At 35.6% G+C, this 25166-nt stretch overlaps 1 protein-coding gene across 5 annotated transcripts in view; it reads right to left on the bottom strand.

Moving 5' to 3' along the window:
- LOC145660611 (pleckstrin homology-like domain family B member 1) overlaps positions 1–25166 on the bottom strand; it is an 865216-nt gene that overhangs the window by 259694 nt on the left and 580356 nt on the right. For all 5 annotated transcript variants that reach the window (XM_081725879.1, XM_081725875.1, XM_081725878.1 and 2 more), the window contains exon 12: positions 14121–14228. In XM_081725879.1, coding sequence (XP_081582005.1) covers positions 14121–14228 — 108 coding nt within the window. The remainder of the gene's footprint in view (positions 1–14120; positions 14229–25166) is intronic.

The raw sequence follows: 25166 nt of genomic DNA, 5'->3' as shown, positions 1-25166 counted from the left end.
GAATTATGGAAAATAATCTATAATAATGCCATTCCGGAGGTCAAGGAATCACAAAGAAAATGGGATGAAATCCTACTAAACGAGATAGCTGGAAAGGAGGTAATTTCACAAAATACATTTGACGTTGCTCGCCTAAAAGCACTTCAAAAGAGTCTGGCGCCTGGTTACAAGCTACACCTTCAAACAAACAAACAAAAAAAAAAAAAAAAAAAAAAAATACACGATAATATTTTCAAAATATGTGTAGCATTACGCTTGGGACTAAATGTTTGACACCCATTCACATGTACGGGAAAAGATCGAGTGGACCAGAAAGGCTTACATGCTTCGAGCTGCATTAGAAGTGGTGGTAGAATCACACGTCACACGGAATTAAACCAAATAATGAAACGAGCACTCGCCAGCATTGATGTTCCTAGCATCATAGAGCCACAAGGATTGTTTCGAAATTATGGTAAACAACCGGATGGAGTAACTTTAATCCCTTGGAAAATGGACCAGAGTATTGTATGGGATGTAACATGTGTTGATACTTTCGCTCCTTCATACATAATACTAACTTGTGAGGAAGCAGGAAATGCAGCAGAAGCAGCCGTTAAACGGAAATATACAAACTACTCCAGACTGAAAGAAGATAATCTTTTTGTTGGCTTTGCTACAGAAACGAAAGGGGTTTTTAGCAAAGAAGCCAGTGAATTTTTGAATGAAGTACGATCAACTTTAATTATGAAGTCAGGCGACCCAAGAAGCAAACACTATTTACTACAACGAATAAGCCTAGCAATACAGAGAGGAAATGCAGTCAGCATTTTAAAATCCTTCCCATCAGCACAAGAGCTGGATGAAATTTTTTACTTAAAATAAGTAGTATAAACAGTACTGTGAAAGCCCATGGTTGTAAAATCATGGTGATGGACATCGATTTGTTTTTCTAAGAAATGAAAATGGACATTTGTCTTAATTTATAAATAGGTTTATATGGAAATTTAGCACTACAACAATAAAGTTATATAATAAAATTTTTAAAGAATTTATTACTGAAATGTATAAAATGATTTAACAGGTAGTTTGTTACAATATTTTAAAAGCGTTATAGCGTTACGTATACACACAAAATTAATATCAAAAATATGTCTGATTCTTGAGGCAGTGTGTCCAGATGAGCTCGATATTTAGTTTCTTATTCATATTAGTTTCTTATTCTTATTCTTAAAAAGGCGATTTTACAGAGTTATTTAGTTGGGAAAGGTAGTAAGAGCATTTAGCTTTTAATGTAATATAAAAAAATCTTCCCCTAACTGGGCCCAAGATTCGGGAAGTGGTTTCCTCTTATTTGATGCCTAACAGTGATTGCTCAAAAGCATATTTATAAGGACCTCATATTCTGCCGCAGTGAGTGCTGCTGGTTTTCACGTCACTTAAAATGGATTTACAATTTACTCAGGATTCTCTCGAATCAATTCCTAAGTGTCCCTTGGGGAGTACTAGTTCAAAATTTTGAGGCAAATTACTGAGATGTCCTTTTGGTATTCTTTCCGTACTGCTGGCAATGATTAATCCAACGTTATCCTATTTTTCTCCAAAAATTTGAAATCAATGTGAAACATGTCACATTGTAATTCTCAACGCTTTGTGTAGTATGCTATGTTTTTCTTCAGCACGGCAATTTTGTCATTAACATCAATTGCATTTTTCTTGTATGGATGTGCTGAGTGTGGGGGAAAAATGTTTGCCAAGAAATATGATATACACAGCTATTCCTAAACATTCAACTATCTGCTAGCAAACTGTTTCGGCCAATCAAAAGTGAAGAAACTTCCGTCCGAATTTTAAGTGAACGGGACAACTCTTTATCTTGTGACAAACATCGTACTTCTGTGTGTAACAACAATTAAGTTTGTACACTTCTAATATCTTTACACAATATTTTGAACAGCTTACTCTGCAAAGATCGTGCCTTAAGAAAACATAATTTTAACGGTGTGGTCTATAATGTCGCTGAACCTTTTCCGTTGTCAGGGTGTACTGATATACTACTTGTACAGTTTTCTGAAACTTTATTAATTCTTGTAAAAGTGACACTACCATGACTACCATGGTCTTTGCGCATCTGTGCACACGTGAATGCAATTGTCCCACGGTATAGAGTTTTCACTGAAGAAGGCGTCAACAGATCAACAGATTAAAAAAAAAAAAAAAAAAAAAAAAAAAAAAAACGCTTGTAGAGGACGGAAGTGGATTGCACAATATATTTTCTGATAGAAAATAAACAAGGCACTAGACATACACAACCCAGAAAAAATGGTAGCACGTCCAGCTCAGAAAGAGGAAGATGTTCCTTTCATTATCTTTATACAAGACTTTTAAAATTATACCAACTACCCGGGAGTTCTGCAGCGTTATTAGCAACTAAGACGGAAATATCATACATACGAACGGATGAAAAATGAATGAAACTGACCTCTTAGTCCTCTTCCTTCTCTACGATAATGGTCCATTTCATGAAAGGAGAATATGATGATTGAAATAACTATTAGTATTTTTCGTGACAGTGTTTATCTTTTTCACCTCATGGCAGCTAAGAGTTTGCGATGCTGCGTATTAAAAGAACATATTTTAAGGAGCACTTACAAAAATGAAATCACTATATTGTATGAAGCGGAATCAACAGAATGGAATTGCATTCGGACAAGCGTCCACTCACATAGCCTACTCATCGGTGGCATTCCAGAGGCGGAAGGAAACTAGGATCGGGATTAATATTATTCCTTTGCTCAACATCCTATTGAAGAATCCTGATGCCATATCAGTGCCGATTCCAGCCGAATGTACTATGATACCTCTTTCTTTTCGTAGGATGCGTACAACTTCCAGTACATAGAAATCATTTCAACATGGGTCGAATGCAATACTCCTTGTACTCTTGCGAAGAAGTAATCTTCAGTAGAAAGCGCGATGTCACATAATACAAACTGTGGTAAAAGCTTACTACAAGTGAGCACTTCAAAGCTGTCTATATAGAAAACTATCAGGCCCTATATATTGTAAGAATGAGTGTGCATGGTCATTCGAAACAGAAACTGGGTCATTCACATATATATATGATTATTTTATATCGTTAGAGCGTTATTCTTGTGTTTTGCGTAGCTAAAATTTGATCTATTGTAAAGGTTTCTGTCATTGTAGTATCAGTAATAATAGTAAATAGTAATGCTTTGGATTGTTGAAGTGAGCGATCCTCCCTCTAACTTTAATCTCTGCCAAAAGACACATGATATTCCATAAAAATCTGAGTGTGATTAATAAATATCAAGGAAAATATGTTATATAAAATTGAGAAGAACAAGCTCCCTCGTTATTGGCCCATTTCAGCTGCAAGGAACTAAGATGACTAAAAATTCTCAGAAAAATTGAACCGTATTCGTTATATATATATATATATATATATATATATATATATATATATATATATGAAAATTTTATCTAAGTAAAACTTTGGGTGGGGTAGGGGTAGGTGAGTTCTGATATTTGATTGACTTCAATTGCAAGAGTTGAGATTTTGTGAAAACTTGCTAAACCCATACACCATATTGTATTAAAATCTAATATATTTATGAAGTTGTATCTTGGGGAGACAGAGAGTGAGCAGGTTCAATCTCGTTCTCGATTGAATTTAAATCCAAGCAGTGGGAATGATTCTGAATGTTGAAAAAGTATAAGCCATATTCCAAGAAAATCTAACACTTTTGTGAAAGATTTTTGAACTATTTTTTTAATCTGAGACGAGACGAGGAGAGTAATCCACACTACATTAGGGAACTGAATTTCACCGCTCATTCTTGACTGATTTTAATCTTATGCACATTATACTACAGAGGAGTGTAGAAGAAAATATACATGAAGTTGTATCGAAACCAAGTGAGTTTTATGTGAGTTATCACGGAATTTTAAAACGATTGGGAAGGGGGAAGTAATACCACTATATTATTCTTTACTGATTTCACTTTTATGAGTGAATGAGTGTGCATCCAACAGGAAATATACGACATTATGCACGAAAGTCAAACAGCTTTAACGGAAATTATCGTGAAAGGTAATTTTTAAATTGGATTTAGGAATAATCAACCCCACATAAGAAGGATTCACTGTTCATTTTTTACTGATTTTAATTCCAAGCACTGAGGACTATGGAAAGGAGTAAAAGATAATGTAAATTATATTGTATCAAAACCGAATTAATTTTAGAAAATTGATCGTAGAAATCTAAAAGAAATCGGAGGTGGGGGAGCTAGGAAGGTAAAAATACTTTTTAAATAATGGTACTTCTTTTTTAATGATTTTAACTCAGTGCAGAGGGGGATGCCTGGAAAGCCACAAAGAAGATGTAGGACATATTACACCATAATCAAACATTTTAAATGACAATTAGTGTGAAACACATTTTTAAAATTGAGGGGCAGGGGGTAATTCATACTTTTCAATCTCACAGATTTCAATTCCAAGCTGTGGGGATATTCCTAGTGCCATAAAGAAACTATACTTTAAATTTTGTCATAATCGAAAAATTGTACGTAATTTATATTGGAAAACTGACTTATATGTACACTCATGTCCAAAATTATTGTCGCATGTCTATAAATATGTTGTTGTAGGAATATAATTTGATAACAAATTCGCCCGGTATTTCTTATAATGTTAGTATGTATATAATCGGCAAAGACAGGTATGTGTCAAATTTCATGTCAAAAGAGCAGTAACTAAGAACAATAAAACGAAAATAAAAGTTTCTTGTTCATTTAGCAACATTTTGTTTTACTCATTCTAATTTTCGTATTTATAATTCTTTTCCTATGAAATTTACCACAAATATACATTTCCCGATTATACACATAGTATCAGTATTAAAACCTTCCTGCAAAATTATTGTCAAATTATATTCTTACAAGAAGACAGTTATAGATACGCGACAATAATTTTGGACATGAGTGTACATGCATGTCCAAAATTATTGTCGCGTATCTATAACTGTCTTCTTGTAAGGATAGAATTTGATAATGATTTTGCAGGTTACTTTTAATACTGATACTATGTGTATAATCGGGAAATGTATAATTGTGGTAAATTTCATAGGAAAAGAATTATAACTACGAAAATTAGAATGAGTAAAATAAAATGTTACTAAACGGACAAGAAAAGTTTTATTTTCGTTTTATCGTTCTTATTTAGTGCTCTTTTAACGTGAAATTTGCCACATAGATGTCTCTGCCGATTACACACATGCTACCATTATAAGAAATACCGATCGAATTCGTTATCAAATTATATTCCTAGAACAACATATTTATAGACATGCGACAATAAATTTGGACATGAGTGTACATGAGTAAACTTGCAATATAGTTTTTTTTCTTTTCTTTTTTTTTTTTTTTTTTTTTGGTCCTTTTACATTTGATGGAATTATAAACAATACAGTTATTTCTGCAATGAAATTGTAAGAAGATACAAATTTCATCAAAATCGGATATAATTTACGAGAGTTATGATGGAAGCGACAGACTGACAGAAAAATGCCAATCGAATCGAATAGTAACTCTCGCTTTCAGCGATACTCTGCATTATTGAAGCGAGCGATCGTCTTTCACTAATCTCAATCCAAAACTACAAGATTAAGTCTCTAATTTCTCACAAACACTCAATGCTCTATGAAAGTGTTACTAATAAATATTCAGGAAAGTATGTTATATAAAAATAGAGAGCGCCCTTATTACTGTTTTATTTCATTTATTTAAATTTTTATTTAAATCTTCAGGGAGTTAAGTGACTTCAGTTATTTTCCTTGGTTTCAACTGCAAAAGTGGTGATTATGTGAAAAGCACACTAAACACATTCATCGTATTCCGTTAGAATATAGTAACATTTCTAAAAGTTATCATAGAATATATTTTTATTAACCTTGTGGGGCGGAGGAAAGTCCAGTCTCTAGTTCTCTATTTATTTTAAATTATACATAGTGTGAATGATTGTAAAACCTCAAAACGTACACGTCATATTCCATGAAAATTTAATATTTTTACGAAAGATATCTTGGACATGTTTATAACCGCCACCAGGTTATAGAAGTATTTTTTGTGGACGCCCTGTATATTTCGTGAAGACAATGATTATTATTTTCGATTTATACTTTATTCTGCTACGCACTTAAGTTCTTTCTTCGGTGGGAATTGCTTCTTTCCCACACAATTGGACAAATAAGTCTTTCATCGTTTTTACATATATATATTTAAAACGTTGCTTTTGGTGAGAACATTTCAGTTAGTGACGAACCATTTCAGTGTTTCTCCCTGACTCATTGTATGCACAGTATATATTCTATAGTTATTGGGAACTGAATTAAGTGCTTTCTTTAATCACTTATGGAAACATTACAATAGATTAGAGAAATACGGGCTGACCAGATGTCCCAGTGGCCAAAGTGGCACCAGCCTCACAATTTTTGCAGTTCGTTATCTGTACTTTCTCACGCCAGTGCTATCGCCGTGTCTAGTGCATTATAGGCAGTTGGCTAAAATTAACATAAATTCTTTTCCGTATTCTGTTTGTATGTGCGTACAGGTGAGTTAACTGAGTGATTTTTGAAATGAACTGTCAAACTTTTTTAGTTGATCATCGCAACCCGTACCTTGAGCTTGGGTGCTCGAGGAGTTCGACTCCGGTGTTGTACGCAGCCACCACGCACGTTGCGTTGGGAATCAATCATTAAGTTGTGTTAAGGGGCACAAGTTATTAGCCGGTGAAGGACGTTTTCTTACGGCTAGCCCCAACTAGTGAAGTCCCAGGTTCACAAACCTAGTGCGCTAAAAAGTTATACACGCGCCCTCCAATATCAGTATTCCACTGTGGAGACCTTCTTTTTGTTTATTTGCTGAAGATTCACCTTTACGCTGCAGGACTGTTCAGCGTAACAACTGGATTCATCGTGGGACGATCCAGACAACTTTTCCCCAGTGCTAATCCCCCAAGTGTGTCAATGGTGTGAGAGAAGCATTTGTAGTGATATCTGAATCATAATCATATATATATATAAAGGGCTATATTGCCCGAAAAGGGCAAAGCGTGATTTCAGCGACTAAAATTGTTATACATCCTCAGTGTTCAGTGTTGTGTTCATTTCTCTTCGTTATTTTTTTTAAATTTTTTTTATATAATAGTGCTCTAATAAATAAGTATGGTGTCATTTAATCCAGTGTTTTCGTTGTTTGCACGAGTGATGTTTGTGTGCGTTATGGTCTGGATGACCGTCTGATCGTCCGTGAGGTTTTCGAGACGAGACACCCGAACCTCTCGGCGCCTAATGCTCATCTCATTATTGAGACCGACGAGCGATTTGGGAAACAGTTTGTAACCTTTTCTTGGAGAGGTCCTTCATCGTCCTGTCCAGGTAAGTTAAAGTATCAGGAAGATACTTATTGGTAGTACCACGAGCCACGAACAGCGACTTGACCCCAACTCCAGGCGGTTACATGTTCTTTTAATTTGAGACGGGCCGGGTAATAGCCCATACCACATTAGGGGACTAACTAAGTTTACTGCTCATGGTTGACTGTTGTTAGTGAGAAATGTACGGAATTACATATTGCAGAAGTAGGAATTACAAGAGTATATATATATACATATATACAGGGTGGCCCATTTTAATCTTTCCACGAAAATACCTCGAAAACTTTTCAACATAAATGAACCGAAGAAAAACTCAAATAGGAAATGACATGGGGCACATCGAATGGTGTTATCGTGGTGCGCCCCAGAGCCACCCTTCATGAGGGCCCAGGACCCAACTTTAAAATTTTAAATGGAAACATGGGGCGACTGATACCTCGTTCAATAGATCTTTAAAAACTACAAAGTGTTGGGGCAAAAATTTTTCATATCGGTCACCGTATTCAAAATGGCGGCCAACACATGATGCCTATATCAAATAACACGTCAAGCACCAATAGAGAGAAAACGGTTGGAGATAAATGAACAGAATAAACATAAAAACTGAAACAGGAAAATATTATGGGGTACGTCGAATGATGATGTTACGGTGACCCCAGGGCAGACTTTCATGGGGGCCCAAGGCCTAACTTTTAAATTTCAAATGGAAACATGGGTCAAGTTATATTTCTTTAAACACTAAACAGCGTTGTGGCAAAACACTTTTCATATGGATCACTGTTTTAAAAATGACTGCCAAGACATGGTCCCTTTATCAGATAAAACGTCCAGTGCCACTAATATGAAAACGATTGCAGATAGATGAACATGATAAAACTCGTACAGGAAATCACAGACGGTATTTATTATTCCATGGCTCGAGAACGATGCAGTAGAGAAAAAGATGATTCAAGTAAAAGTGACTTAATGCAAAGGAGGAAATCTAATTCCTAGAAAATTATCGCTGCAACCCCCCTCCTCTGAAGTGGAAAGGCATGGTGAAATTGCAAATGAAAATCTTAGTTTTTGGTAATTGAATAAACACAATAAAATTATCTGAAATGTGTTTTTATGAGAGATAGATGTCTTTGTAATAAGAAAAAGGAGGTAAAATTCGTGTTAAATGGTACCTTCCATTTTTATTGTATGCAATGATTTCATGGAAAAATCAATCAACTGAAATGCAAAACAAAACTGTCGAACATTGCACTTTTTGCAATGTGAACGTGGTATCACTCGCTTCATGTTTCCATTTAAATTTTAAAGTTGACCCTGAGCTTCCATGAATGACGGCCCTGGAAGGCACCGCAACAATACCATTCGATGTGCTCCATGGTCTTTCCTATTTGAGTTTCTGTTTGGTTCATCTATGTTCAACGTTTCGATGGTAGTGATACTGGACGTCTTATCTGATACAGGCACCATGTTTTGGCGGCCATTTTGAATACGGTGACCGATATAAAAAAATATTTTGGCACTACGCTTTATAGTTTCTAAAGATCTATCGGACAAGGTATCATTTGCCCCATGTTTCCATTTAAAATTTTAAAGTTGGACCCTGGGCCCCTCTGAAGGGCGGCCCTGGGGGACACCGCGAAAACACCATTCGATGTGCCCTATGTCATTTCCTTTTTGAGTTTTTATTTGGTTCATTTATACTGAACCATTTTCGGTATATTTCTGTGGAAAGATTAAAATGGGTCACCCTGTATATATATATAATATCAAAACAAAAGTGTTGCATACGTTCACGTGGAAGTGTAAATATATATATATATATATATATATATAAATTTAAAAATAATAATCGGAAGGGTTATATTAGTTTCTTTGCTGCTTTCAGCTGCATGAAGAGAGGATGATCGGAAAGCCTCAAGAAAATGTAGGACATATTACATCGAAAACAAACATTTTTTTAACGAAAATTTCATGGAACATATTTTTAAAAATTTGGGAATGCGGGAGGGGGGGAGGGGGGATGAGGCATTCGCACTTTCATACTTGACATATTATAACCCTAAGCTGTGGAAATATTCCTTACGCCGTAACGGAAATATACTTTAAATTGTGTTACTACTGAAAAATTTTCACATAGTTTATATTGGAAAGCTGACTCGTAGGTACACTCACGTCCAAAATTATTGTCGCATGTCTATAAATATGTTGTTGTACGAATATTATTTGATAATGAATTCGCCCGGTATTTCTTATAATGTTAGTATGTGTATAATCGGCAAAGATATGTATGTGGCAAATTTCATGTCGAAAGAGCAGTAAATAAGAACAATAAAACGAAAATAAAACTTTCTTGGACATTTAGCAACAGTTTGTTTTACTAATTCTAATTTTCGTATTTATAATTCTTTTTCTATGAAATTTACCACAAATTAAAAGTACCCTGCAAAATCATTATTAAATTATATTCTTACAAGAAGACAGTTATAGATATGCAACAATCATTTTGGACAAGAGTGTACATATGAAAACCTGCGTCATGGTTGAATTTTACCCACTTTTGATCCCTCCTTATACTTGATGGATTTCAACCCCAAATGGTACGTTATTTTTGTAAGCGGAGGAAACAGACAAAGTGTAATCAAATCGAATAAGTTTTACAAGAGTTATCGTGGAACAGACGGACATACACACAAATATCAGTGGAGTCGAACAGCAGAATCATCGATAACGCTCGCTTCAATAATACAATGTAGAGTGAAATATTTAGTTTTATGCCCCAAGTTAAGTCATGCACGGTAAAGAACAAGTCACTAATGAAAATAATGATTATGCAAGGATTGTAGAAATGAGAATGTGTGAGAAAACCACGGACATGTTGCTGTTGAGTATTTCTCGCAACGGAGCTTAGCGCACTACCACTGAGCTACTGAGCAATAATAATAATAATAATAATAATAATAATAATAATAATAATAATAATAATAATAATAATAATAATAATAATAATAATAATAATAATAATAATAATAAGAAGAAGAAGAAGAAGAAGAAGAAGTAGTAGTAGTAGTTGTAGTTGGTGGTGGTGGTAGTTATATAAGAAGACGACGACAAAGAAGCACCTTTAATTTCTTTCTGTCTACGTATAGAGCCGATTTGGTGCTTACTAGGAATGCTTCCCAATTGTTTTTTATAGGATTTTATAGGATGTCGACAGAATAGAAATGCCTCAATAATTATTACAGTCAGTTTTGTTGTCTTCCTTGTGAGTTGGAACAATGATGGAATCTTTCCACTCTTGTAGCAAATTCCTCCTTATTTCAGATAAGAAGAATGAGTTTGTGTTTTTTTGTTCCACAATTTTTCGCCTCCAGATTTGTATTTCATTAATTTCTTTATAGCGATTTCTACTTCTGTTCAATTAGGATCTGAAATATACGATTCAGCTGTGTGCCTTCCTCCGTGAACATTAGTTTCTGGCTACGTATTAGGCAAATCGTCAAAGGAATGTTTCAATCTATCTGAAATGCAATCTGTATAGTAAGAACTGTTTCATCGGTTTTCTTTAATAAATACGCGCGAGGCTGATAGCTTTTGTTAGATTCGTTGACGGCCTTGTACATGTCCCGAACATTTTTGTTTTTACTACTATCTTCGAGTTTGTTATGTCTGCTAAGTGTTGTGTATTTATTTCATTCGGATTTTGCAGCCAATGTAATTTTGTCTCTTTTCTCTGCTCTCCTAGTTCAATGCAATCATGGTCGAACAATAGTTTGTTAATACGTATTTCTGTGTCCCCAATTTTTCTTTTGCTGAAATTTTAATGCTATCGCTGATTTCAATAAAAGTATCTTCAACACTAGTGCACTCCATATCTTCTAAAACCGAAAAACTATTCGAAACTTCAATCTGATATCCCCCTCTTAACTTGTATTCCTCGAATTTCTTTATATTAAACCCCTCTTTATATTTCATTAATTCAACAATAATCTCTTGCTTATTACCGCTGCTCAGTGATCAGTGTGACAATCAGCTTCTCTAAACAAACATAACTTAGGCTCGATTGTCTTCTTCTATCTATTAAAACGTAATCAATTTGATTATGTGTTTTTCCGTCTGGTGACGTCCAAGTATACGTGTACTTCTGAACGTAACGATGTGGGAATTTTGTACTCTTCACGATAAGCTTTTGGATGTTGCGAAGTTCACGAATGTAACACTTACTTTTCTTACGCAGATTTACGTTTGTTATAAGAGGTTTGAAAATAACCTCTCGTCTTACCGTCGCATTGAAATCCCCTAGCAAAATGTTCACATGCTATTGTAGGAGTTGATCAAATATACATTTCAACTTGTTCGTAAAAACTGTCTTCTTATCGTCATTCTTATCTTCTGTTGGGGCATGTATACACGTGACTAAAATTATTGTCGCATATCTATAACTGTCTTCTTGTAAGAATATAATTTGATAATGATTTTGTAGGATACTTTGAATACTGATACTATGTGTATAATCGGGAAATGCATGTTGTAGTAAATTTCATAGGAAAAGAATTATAAATACGAAAATTAGAATGAGTAAAACAAAATGATGCTAAATGGACAAAAAAAATTTTTTTTTTCGTTTTATTGTTCTTATTTGCTGCTCTCTTGACGTGAAATTTGCAGCATACATGTCTTTGCCGATTATACACATACTAACATAATAAGAAATACCGGCCGAATTCGTTATCAAATTATATTCCTAGAACAACATATTTATAGACATGCAACAATAATTTTGGACATGAGTATACATTGAAAACAATAATATCACACCATCGCCTCTTAAGAGTAATAAAAGAAAGCCTAATATTAATAAATTCAACCCGCTTAATTACTGACGTTATTCATTTGTGAACGAGAAACCCTGTTCCTAATTGGTGATTTTTATTTCCTTCCCCGTAAAAGAATGTAGAATTTCCGGAAATCACAGTTCCGTTTCCTTCCCACCTAACTTTCTGAACTCCTACTAGGTGTATCCTGTATTTCTCTAAATCATCCATTACGGACTTTAACGCGTCTGGCTTATAAAGACTTCTAATAATCCATGTTTCGAATCTCATGTCCATTATCTTTTGCTGAGGTCACGCCAAACTCCCAAGCGGGCGGACCACTCCTTGTCGTCTGTCCGCGACTGCTTATTCAATATATTCACAGCTAACCTCTATATCTAGTGGTCTTTTCGTTGATCCCCAACCTGAGGATACGCCGTGGTGACAGGAACCCACATTTCACGGGAATTTCAGGTTACTCCCTCTTTTCGTGCCTGATCATTACATGATTATTTTGTATAATTCATTGTGATCTGGATTCTATGCTGGAAGTACAGTTTACTGATAGAAATATATTGTTTTTGTTTGAAAAGTGTTCAGTTCGGAATATTCTTTACAAAATTAATGGAAGATAATTCTATATTGTGATATCACTACTGAGTCAGAATAACTTGAAGTTAAAATAGTCCTACCATTTTACTAGTATTAGTTTGGAAGTACTTTCTTCATGCATTTTTTTCCGTGTGTGTGTTTTCCAAGATACGACTCAAAGGTGTAGCAATCCATCTTCTCATATAATTCGTAAAGTTTGCAAAACTCTAGGTACTAAACTACATTTTTCTTAACCGTTAAATATTCATTTTATTTACGTAATAACACGACGTAATGCTTGCTATTCGACAATCAAAAGATACATACCAAGTTGTGAACACTGTATTACTTAGGACATCAATGATAAAACTTTCAGAAAGCTTCTATGGTCTGTATAATGTTACTAGAATTTGTTGGAGATTGCTTAAATAATTTGAGGTTATTTGAATTTATCTTAAAAGTTTACCAAAGTCTGCGTTCATTTTTCTGAATTACTTATTGTGCCATAACTTCATTATTTACGCCCATTAGCAACTATAGCTTTGGAATATGTTACATCTTCGAGAGGTCATTCTAAATTAGTTTTCTGATTATGCAAAACACATTTTACAATGAGAAGAATCCACAGTTAGTGCAGTCTAACTTTTCAGAAGACCCATTGTGTGCGTGGGTTTTCTCGGGATTCTCCCGTTTCCCCCCACTTTATCCATTCCACCATTTCATTCATTTCTCATTATAAGCGTCTCCTTTAGCCTCGCGAGCATAATCGTGGGATGTAAAAGTTAAAGATTTCATTTCACTTTTTTTTCAAAAGACAATAGTTATAAGGAAAAAAGACAAATGAGTAAAGGAAAGTACAAGAGGATGAAAAGTGAGATTTTCGATGGACTGATATACGACAGTAACGTGCAACATATTTATTTGTTATTTATATGCATATAATGATTCTGTTCAGCCGGAGTTGAGGAAAGCTATAAAATAAGACAGATCTTTAATTACTAACTAGACAGATCTGGACATTTGACGAATTGTCGTGCACTATAAGAAAACAATTGTTAAGACGTCTGTGAACTGGAAATCAATGATATTCACTCGACATTAAAAAAAAAATAAAAAAATAAAAAAATAAAAGTAAAAAAAAATAAAAAAAATAAAAATGTCATTTGTGTGTAATCAAGCCTTCTAATTTCAAGGTAACTTTCAACGTCTGCACGACGCTTTACTCGATTGTAAACCGATAAGTGAAAAAGAAATAAGAAAAAAAAAAGCCAATTGTTTACTAACTTCCTCAGCATCCGACGATCCTTCAGGACTGGAGTCGTGCTTGGGTATTACTCCTCGGTGTGACATTTCCTGCAACATCCTTTCAACATCTTTCAGTCGGTTTCTATCCTAAAATAATAATAATAATAATAATAATAATAATAATATACATCAATATACTGTTACTTACAAACTTAAATATGAAAATTCGTAAATAATGTTATTTGAGTATAGCATTTTGCTTCTGAAAATGAATCTTAAATCTTTACCACAATGGAACTAAACTAGTAATTCAAAAGATGATTTTGATTGAAAGATATATATTATAGATTTGAGCGATTGGATTTTTTTTTAAAATACAGGTTTATTTGTAACTTGCCAGTGAGAAATGCATCCAGCTACCATATTAAGCGTTCAGTTACGCCAGATCCCGCAATAGCTTGTACGTTTGGAAAGCGATACGTAGCATAGACGGTAGGACTTGAGATAGCAAGTACTTTGAAGTGTGTGTAAGCGTCAGTCCTTGTCAAAAAAATTCAAAGTATTTTATAATATTTTTTGTATCGCGACGGTAGCTACGATCGAGATATATAACTTCACGAAATTGTGCAAATCTCTATTAATTTATATATATATATATATATATATATATATACAGATGCGAGTTCAAGGGGGCTATAGGAGTTATAGCCCCCGCTTGACGCTCAGGTATACACTGAATAAAATGGGATTCAATCCTTCTTTACACTGGATAAAACTGCAAACCAGGTCTAGTAGCCCCTCCCTTGATCATATCCTGGATCCACCACTGTATATATATATATATATATATATATATATATATATATATATATATATATATATATATATATATATACAGTATATACATACAGACTGTTCCATAATTCGTGTAATTTTCTACAGCACTGGGAGAAGATGAAGTTTTCACACCATTAACCTGAAATTTGACACTCTTATTGAGAAATATCTGAATTTTTCGAATTTCTAAAGGAAATAAGAGAAAATTGCTGTTTAGCCCCCTTTTTAAGGGGTGTAAACACGAAAGTTCATTTTCCTTATGGGAGATTCATTGTTAAATTTTGGAAGCAGTTTTCTCCAATAATTATTCGAGAAGATTTTGGGGCAAATGAGTTGTATTTGATACAAAATGCAAAAACACTCATTCACAAAGCTAGTAAAGCCGTCTCAAACATTATTTTGGGAAGGTCCCCCTTCTAGAGGGCAAGGGGCGTAAAAAGATGGTGGATGATGTGTTAACAAAATCCCAAAATTTATTTTCGGAATGCCAGTAGGCGTCAGATTAATCACAAATGTCACAGAATTAATGCTTCAATGCTCCTTACATGTAAGAGTGAATGATAATGGGGCTACAGCCCCCTTTCAAAAATAAAAAAAATCTCCATAAATATCCTTAGTAGAGACATACGAAAAGAAGGTATTTTTTTTGTGAATTAATGTGAAATTTGGCGTCACTGTAGCAAAAGAGTATGCGTTTTTCAAATTTGGAATGTTATTTTGTTAACGGACCGCCTTAGGGGGGCGCAGGGGCCGAAGCATTAGAAGCTGGATCTTTATAAAAATTCAAAATTTTGTTCCGGAAATGCCAGTGAGAGTACGATTTTTCACAACTGTCACAGAATTAATATTCTAATGCTCCTTGCATGTGCCAGTGACTTATACGGGGCTACAGTCCCCTTTCAAAACATAAAAAAATAAAAAAATAAAAAATAAAAAAAAATCACCATAACCTTAGTAGGGACATACGAGAAGAAGGTATTTTTTGTCAATTAATGTGAAATTTGGCTTCGTTGTAGCAAAAAGGTATGTGTTTTTCACATCTGGAATATTATTTTTGTAATGTACCGCCTTAGGAGGCTACAGGGTGTGAAGCATAAGTTGGTGGATCTTTATAAAAATTTCGAATTTTATTTTGGAAAATCCAGCGTGTCAGATTGATCACAAATAATACAAAATTAATATTCCAATATTCCTTGCATGTGCCAGTGACTGATATTGAGCTGCAGCCCCCCTTCCAAAAATTACGTTGAAAATTCACGATAAATATCCTTAGCAGGGACATACGAGAAAGAGGTACAAAGGGCACAGGGGGCGAAGCATAATTTGGTGAATCTTTATAAAAATTTCAAATTTTATTTTGGAATTCTAGGGAGAGTTAGATTAATCACAAATGAAACAAAATTAATATTCCGATGCTCCTTGCATGTGCCAGTGACTGATATTAGGCTACAGTTACCCTTCCAAAATTCATATAATTTACGATAAATATCCTTCGCAGGGGCGTACGGGAAGAAGATAAATATGCTTTACAATTAATGTGGAATTTGTCATTATTGCAGAAGAATGTTTTGATTTTTTAAAAATCTCGAATCTAGTGTGAATGAATATCGTCTGTCAGTGTAACAGATTGAGGATATAGCTTCGTTGTTTTGGCATCACTGGAATATAATAGAAGTTTTTAAAAACCAAATTGGACTCTTCTTATGGCAAAGAATCACACATACAAGTCACTCATGTATTTTCTGCACTTTTAAGCAAACCAACTCGAAACAGAACACAAAATGACAACGGAAAATGCCACCGAGTACCGCGAACGAAAAAATCTTAATGGGAAGTATTATTTTAAAAACTGAAAGTCTAATATGTGACCTTTAAGTTTTAGTATTGTTTTCTTATTCAACTGTATGATCCCGCTTTCCACGGAGTAGCCTACTCGTATACTGCACATGTAAGCACGTCAGGAAATCGTATACTATGGACAAATGGTTGTAGTAAAAATAAGTGTCTCGCGAGGAATAAGGATCAAGTTGAGTAAGGCTATACCACAAACCCAAAAAATATTATTTCTTTTTAAAAACAACACTTTTTTTTTTTTTTTTTTGACTGAGTTGTCATTAACTAAATTGTTTAAAGATTTCATTAATTTAAGTGTAAGACAGATAAAATGAACTTACTTTTATTCAGTACGCCCTCGTGAACGAGCAAGACATTAATTAATGCGATTTACTAAAGCCACTTGAACACCTTCTCCAATATATTTGGAGTGATCACTTCTACGTTCTGGACAATTGTTTGTTTTAAGTCATCTACACTGTTACATGATTTTTGATAGAACTTTTTTTTAGGAATCACCACAAGAAAAAAAAATTGCATGAAGGAAGATCTGGACTACTTGGTGGCCATTCGACACTTCACCCCATAGAAATAAGTCATTCCCCAAATTTCTCTTTTAAAAGATTTACAGTCGTAGTCGTATAAAAAGACGGTGTGAATATTTATGGTGGTTTTCAAAGTGATTTTGGGACCGGGAAGGGGAAGTTGTAGCCCCACAATGGCCACCGGCACATGGAAGTGGCTTCTGAGCGTAAATTCTGTAATATTAGTGATTATTTTTATGCTCACGCCAATAAAACAAATAATGAAAAGTTTGAATTTTTCTTGTCGCTACTGTTGCTGAATATAAAAAGGAATGGCCGTAATAAAATTCCAGACGCATGCACCATCATAGGTACAAGCGAAAGAGTGTTATTTTATTTTCTAACTTAAAATGCAAATTTACCGCAAAATTCTTACAAATAATTAGAGAAAACAGCTTTTAACATTTCATATTGACACTCTCATTAGACAAAAGAAATTCTGAGTCCAAGCCCCTAAAAGAAATCTACACATGGGTATTATCTTATTGTCACTTAAGAATTCTTTCTAAACAAACATTTTTTTCTAAAATAATGCCAAATTTCACATTAATTATAAAAAAATGCTTCTGCCAGTAGGTCTGTAAGTAAGAACAATCATATTATGATGCTTTTCGAAGAGAACTGTAGTCCCATATTAGTCACTGGTACATAAAAGTAGTATGAAGCATAATTTCTGAGCATTTTCATCTAATTTTTTTCACACTCATGAGACTCTCAAAATAAAATTTTGAATTTCCATCAGTCCTCTCCCTATGACCCTCAAAGATACCAAATAACCCACCGTGCCCTGTCCCTCCTATTACCAAACTAGTATTCCAGATTTTTACTATCATAACGCCAAATTTCACATTACTTGACAAAATAGTTTCTTCCGTATGTCCCTGCTAAGGATATTTATCGTGAATTTTTAATGTGATTTTTGGAAGGGGGGCTGCAGTTCAATATCAGTCAGTGGCACATGCAAGGAATATTGGAATATTAATTTTGTATTATTTGTGATCAATCTGACACGCTGGATTTTCCAAAATAAAATTTGAAATTTTTATAAAGATCCACCAACTTATGCTTCACACCCTGTAGCCCCCTAAGGCGGTACATTACAAAAATAATATTCCAGATGTGAAAAACACATACCTTTTTGCTACAACGAAGCCAAATTTCACATTAGTTGACAAAAAATACCTCTTTCTCGTATGTCCCTACTAAGGTTATTTATGGTGATTTTTTATTTTTATTTTATTTTATTTTTTTTTTTTTTTGAAAGGGAACTGTAGCCCCGTATAAGTCACTGGCACATGCAAGGAGCATAGAATATTAATTCTGTAACAGTTGTGAAAAATCTTACTCTCGCTGGCATTTCCGGAACAAAATTTTGAATTTTTATAAAGATCCAGCTTCTAATGCTTCGGCCTCTGCGCCCCCCTAAGGCGGTCCGTTAACAAAATAACATTCCAGATTTGAAAAACGCATACTCTTTTGCTACAGTGACGCCAAATTTCACATTAATTCACAAAAAATACCTTCTTCTCGTATGTCTCTACTAAGGATATTTATGGAGATTTTTTATTTTTGAAAGGGGGCTGTAGCCCCATTATCATTCACTCTTACATGTAAGGAGCATTGGAGCATTAATTCTGTGACATTTGTGATTAATCTGACGCCTACTGGCATTCCGAAAATAAATTTCGGGATTTTATTAACACATCACCCATTACCTTTTTACGCCCCTTGCCCTCTAGAAGGGGGACCTTCCCAAAATAATGTTTGAGACGGCTTTACTAGCTTTGTGAATGAGTGTTTTTGCATTTTGTAACAAATACAACTCATTTGCCCCAAAATCTTCTCAAATAATTATTGGAGAAAACTGCTTTCGAAATTTAACATTGAATCTCCCAAAAGGAAAATGAACTTTCGTGTTTACACCCCTTAAAAAGGGGGCTAAACAGCAATTTTCTCTTATTTCCTTTAGAAATTCGAAAAATTCAGATATTTCTCAATAAGAGTGTCAAATTTCACGTTAATAGTGTGAAAACTTCATCTTCTCCCACTGATGTAGAAAAAAATTCTAAAAACACCTGATAGAGGACACGTAAGTTTGCCGCTCCACTGTACAACACGTGTTGCGGTTGCCGATCGTTTTTTGTTTTCAATGTGTCGTGTGGATCTTCCACTTCCGTCAGCAGTAACCAGTTTACCTGTGAGTGTCGTAGTCTGAAAGTGGTGCGGTGAAATGGGCGACCTGACATACTTCCAAAGAGGCATGATCATCGATGCCCGTCTGGTTGGAGCTTCAGTGGCAACAGTGGCGAACATTGTGGGAGTATCGAAAATCACTGTGTCCAATGTCACGAGGGCATACACAATCCGTGGGCAAACGACGTCTGCAAAGCACAACAGTGGTCGAAAAAACAATCCTGTCAGATAGGGACCGGAGAGCATTTAAACGGATTGTAGCAGCTAAAAACAAGACCACTGCAATGAAAATACGTCTGAACTCAATTCCAGCCTACAGAACCCGGTTTTATCTAAAACAGTGCGACAGGAACTTTATAAAATGAAAATTCATGGCAGAGCCGCTATCGCAAAACCCCTGGTCACGGCAGTAAATGCGAAGAGGCGTATCCAATGGTGCAAGGATCACAAGGCGTGGACTCATGAGCAGTGGAAACACATAATGTAGTCCGATGGATCGACCTAAATCTTCTTTCCAGTAACCGGTCGTGTTTACGTATGGAGAACACCATCGCAGGCATATGATACAGACTGTCTGCTCCCAACTGTAATGCATGAGGGTCGTTCTGTTACAGTATGGACAGTGATATTGTCGTTTTCTGCAGGTCCCATCATAGCCCTGCATGGAATGATGAATGCTAAGGCGTATGAGGCCATTTTGGGGGACCAGGTTCTACCCATGGCCCAAATATTGTTCCCTGATGGTGATGGCATCTACCAAGATGATTTGGCACTCTGTCACGCTGCAAAAACGGTGAAATCATGGTTTGAGGAGCATGACCAGGAGCTATCACACCTCCTCTGGGTCCCACAATCACGAGATCTGAACATCATTGAGCCACTGTGGTCTGAGATAGAAAGGCGTGTTCGGTGTCATTACCCTCCATCAGCATCCCTTAAGGAACTGGAGCATGTCTTGGAGGAACAATGGTACAAAATGCCACACACCGCGATTCGGGAGCTGTATACGTCCATTCCACATCGGATCAAAGCTGTTTTGGACGCAAAAGGGGGCCCCACACCATACTAGGTATGATTTTCATACTTTTGCAATCGTTTTAGATTTTTAACCCCTGTATATATATATATATATATATATATTAGGGATGGCCAAAATTTTCCGGAATCCGGATTCCGGAAATTTTGTTTTCCGGAATCGGAAAATTTACTTTCCGGAATTCGCAAAAAATCCGGATTTCGGAAAAATTCCGGATTTCGGAAAAATTGCGGAATTCAGAAAAATTCCAGAATTCAGAAAAAATCCGGAATTCGGAAAAATTCCGACATTCGGAAAAAATCCGGAATTTTTCCGATTTTACTTTCCGGAAAGTGAAAATTCTGGAATTGGCCATCCTTAGCTAGTAGCTGTTAAAAGATAAACACAATAATGAATAGGCTATATATACTGTATTAATTTCTTGTAGTTGGATATGTCTTTATCATTTACGTAGACAATTGCTACTGCAGTTATTTACTACTTTATGAGAAAGGTCTTATTTTCACACACAAAAAAGTTGCCGGTATGTCTCAAACATTATCGCGTTCCCACCTGCAGCTGCTCCAAAGCACTGCAAACTACTTTTTAACCAGGCGAAAGGCAGTGAAGGAAAATAAATCTCAACAAATATTCTAATAACATTCGCTTATTGTCAACATACCTAGAGTGAGCGCAGAAAGTGTTCGTACACCGTGCATACTTTATATTGAAAACAGCTAGCATGAGAACGGGAGGTGGAAAATATATATATAACCAGAATTAAGACTACACATTCATACATTTTATTTCTACATACAAGAGAAAGGCCAAACAAACACAATCACTGCTTTGTTCAGAAGAAAAGAGAGAATTCCTTTTTTGTAAACGCAAAAAGTCATCGTACACTTATGCTTGAATTAATGCTTATAAAGTATTAATATTTTGTGGGATTACCCTGTGCGTTAATGATTGTCTGTAGTCTTCGTGGCATTGATTTCACCTGTAGTAGTTCTGTAGCTCCGGGACTGATTATGTCCCATTCTTCTTGAATAGCTTTTCTTAGGCCTTCTTTAGTAGACAAGCTGTGCCTTCTGATTCTTGTCTCCGGAACAGATCATAGATGTTCTATGGGGTTCATGTCTGGGGATTGGGGAGGTGTGCGAAGCTGTTTCAAGGTATTATAGAGTCAGGGGCGGATCCAGAGGAGGGCGATCGGGGCCATCGCCCCCCCCCCCCGCACAAGAGGAAGCTTTCTTATTTTATATATAAATAAACCCATCCATAACAAGTTTGGAGCTCTTAAAAGTAGCAGTATTACCGCCGACCGCCCCCCCCCCCAGAAGTCCGTCCTGGATCCGCCCCTGGCAAACCTTGCAGACAGGCCTCGTTCAACAGTACAAACAATAATTGCGATGTATAATGTTTCTATCACTGTGCGAAACCATAAAAAATAATAATAATAATAATAATAATAATAATAAAAAAAAGAACTGGAAGACCAAGAGTGTTGAGTGAACAAGGTAAACGTTACATTATTAGGGAAAGAAAAAAGGTTCCAAAAAGTAGTGCTGTGTAATTGGCAACGGATCTGGAAACACGCGGTGTTAAAGTATCAGCCAGTACAGTGCGGAATATTTGCAGGGTATCATGGTCGGATAGCCAGGAAAATGTTCTGGGTGAACAAGACAAATCGTATAAAGAGACTAAAGTTTGAAAAAGAGTATAAAGATAAGGGATCAGGCTTCTTTCTGGAATAGGGTCATATTTTCGGACGAAAGTAAATTTAATTTTATCGAGTCCAATGGGAGGCGTATGGTATGGCGCAAGGTGAATACAGAGATGAATCCTCAAAATCTCGTCCCTAAAGTAAGACACGGAGGAGGGTCCGTGCTCGTCTGGGGTTGTATGAGTGCCTCAGGAGTGGGTCGTCTCCACCTTATCGATGGAGTGATGATCCACAAAGTGTATATTAACATATTAAAGGAATATCTCCATACTAGTGCGCAGAAGATGGTTCTTGAAAACAATTTATTGTTCAGCAAGACAACGACTCCAAACATACAGCGGAAAATACTCGATTGTAGCTACTCTATACAGGGGCGGATCCAGGACGGACTTCTGGGGAAGGGGCGGTCGGCAGTAATACTGCTACTTTTTAAGAGCTCCAAACTTGTTATGGATGGGTTTATTTATATATAAAATAAGAAAATTTCCTCTTGTGTGTGTGTGGGGGGGGGGGGCGATGGCCCCGATCGCCCCGCTCTGGATCTGCCCCTGAGGTTTGCTATCTTTCTCAAAGACTTACCCTTCTTATGCACTTTAATAATTACTTTTCTTGGCTCCTCATTTGTTTCTGTTCGGTTGCTTCCCATTTCGACAGCCCACCGTGCAGTTTTTTCACTCCTATTCACAACTAAACACATTCTGTTACTCGTCATGCTATACAGAGGTGTATACTCAGGTGAATACTAGTGAACCCCAGTTGTGGTATCTTCGTTTCGTATTCGTACGTCAGGTGTACGATCACTTTTTGCGTCTACTCTATACACTTTCTACGGAATTTATTTACTTTCTGACCATTAAACTTGTCTTTGTGGTTCTTTATTGATATATTCATAAAGCTTAGTTTTCATTATTTATATTGTGTGTGTTATTACACTTCTTAAATTTTCTGTTTCTTTTTCGCAGGCTTTCTCGTTTCAATAGCATAGGTGTACGAACACTTTCTGTGCTCACTGTATGTACAGTAAATACAAATTTATAATTTTTGACTTTACGAAGTATACAATGTAATTGTTCAATAATTAACATAAGCAGGCATTCATTAATTTATATTAATATAATAATTAACAAAACTAATAAGCGGGTGATTGATGACTCAGTGGTAGAGTTTTCATCTATGGTATTCTAACCCAGGACATGTGGGTTTTCGATGGCTAATTTTGTGTTCGAAAATTTTCCCGGTGGTAGGCCTACTCTTGGTTCCCTTTCTTATATTTGTTCCATCATCACTCATTAACGAATTTAGTTTATCAAAACTCTACAGCCATATATTCATTCTGTCCGTTAGTGAAACAAACAGTCTCAAGAACTATCTGATGGATTATCAATCAATTTTGGCCATGATGTACAGAGTCAATAGTTAAGAATCGAGTTCCCTGATGAATGTAATATTCAAACCGGAAGCGGTACAAATCAACCATTTCCGGTTTTAACGTTACTCATTATATAGTAAATATGGTAATAGATAGCGAGAAGCGGTTTCCAGTAATCGACATATATAACATTCATGTAGATAGAATGTTACCCAGTTTGTGCATCTGCTGAAAATAATGAGCTTAGGTATTTAGAGAGCATTTTCCGCTTTAGAAAATGTGTGCTTGGTAAAGAATGTAGAGAATTAGCTGAGTCAGGCACGTAGCTAGAATATGGTAATAGGAAGGGAGGGGGGTCTGTTACGAAATACTGTGGTTATTTACCAGGGGCTCAATCATTCTAAACTATTTTATTGGCAACATATATTGGTTCGTTTAGCCAAGATTTCTAATGGGGGCATGATATGAAATACTGTGGTTACACACCAGAGGCTCGATCAATCTAAATATTTTACTGACAACATACCCATATTGATTGGTTAGGACAATAAAATGAGGATATATTAGTAAGTATTTTAATAAGAAGCTATGAAGAAATCTCGAATAAAAGAATATAAAAAAAGTACTGAAAAAGATATCGTCTTCCGAGGTCATTCGAACGGTGTCGAGAATTTTGTGTCTGGGAAATTTGCGCCCTACCTCAAGAACAGGGAAAATTGCGCCTGCGATGTACCTCCACCGGGAAGTTTGAGCCCTGCGAAATAAAAGAACCTATTGGAGCTTACGCATTTGCTCGGAGGGGCTGACATTACAGCATAAACAATCCTCCCCCCATAACCATGCCATTTGTGATTTATTTTCATTGTGGCTATATAAGGGGAGAATAAACTTCAATATAAGCCAAAAGAACACAACGGATCAACGCAATCACTGCTTCTTCCAGAGATGATTTTGGGGAAACACTGGCCTCCCCAGAGCTCTCAGAGTGCCCACTCGGAGGAGACCAAAATAATACGTCTATAATATAATAATAAATAGAATAGTACCAGCAGTGACCCCTCTCCGGAATACTAAATGTGCCCCCCGGAACATTTTTCCTGAAAGAACGACTGAACGCAATTGTGTGTTTGAAGTGTAATTCCAGCAAGTAAACACACTGTACATAGTTTTCTTGATAATATTACTGAACTGATTTTACATTCACTTTACATTTTGTTTTCTATATTTTGTGTCCTGAAAAGCCAAGCAACTCGCAAGGATTGTGAACAGAGATATCTGGGTAGAGCCAAACAGCTTTTTGTAGATTAAATTATACTCTTTGATTATATTAATAAATAATTATATATCAGTCATTTATACGTTTATTGTAAATTTTGTAGTATAATGAAAAATTGTATTTGTATGGATTGCCCTTTAGTGAACGAAAATTGTATTTTTTTCATTTGTTCGGAATATTATAACGGATGGAGTAACTCACTGAGACGATGAGAGGCAAGCCTAGTTCAAGTGGGAGTGGAAGTTACTTTAC

Source organism: Thermobia domestica, chromosome 9, assembly GCF_964235325.1.
Source record: "Thermobia domestica chromosome 9, izTheDome1.hap1.1, whole genome shotgun sequence".
NCBI classification, from domain to species: domain Eukaryota; kingdom Metazoa; phylum Arthropoda; class Insecta; order Zygentoma; family Lepismatidae; genus Thermobia; species Thermobia domestica.
This window is presented reverse-complemented; position numbering and strand designations above follow the sequence as displayed.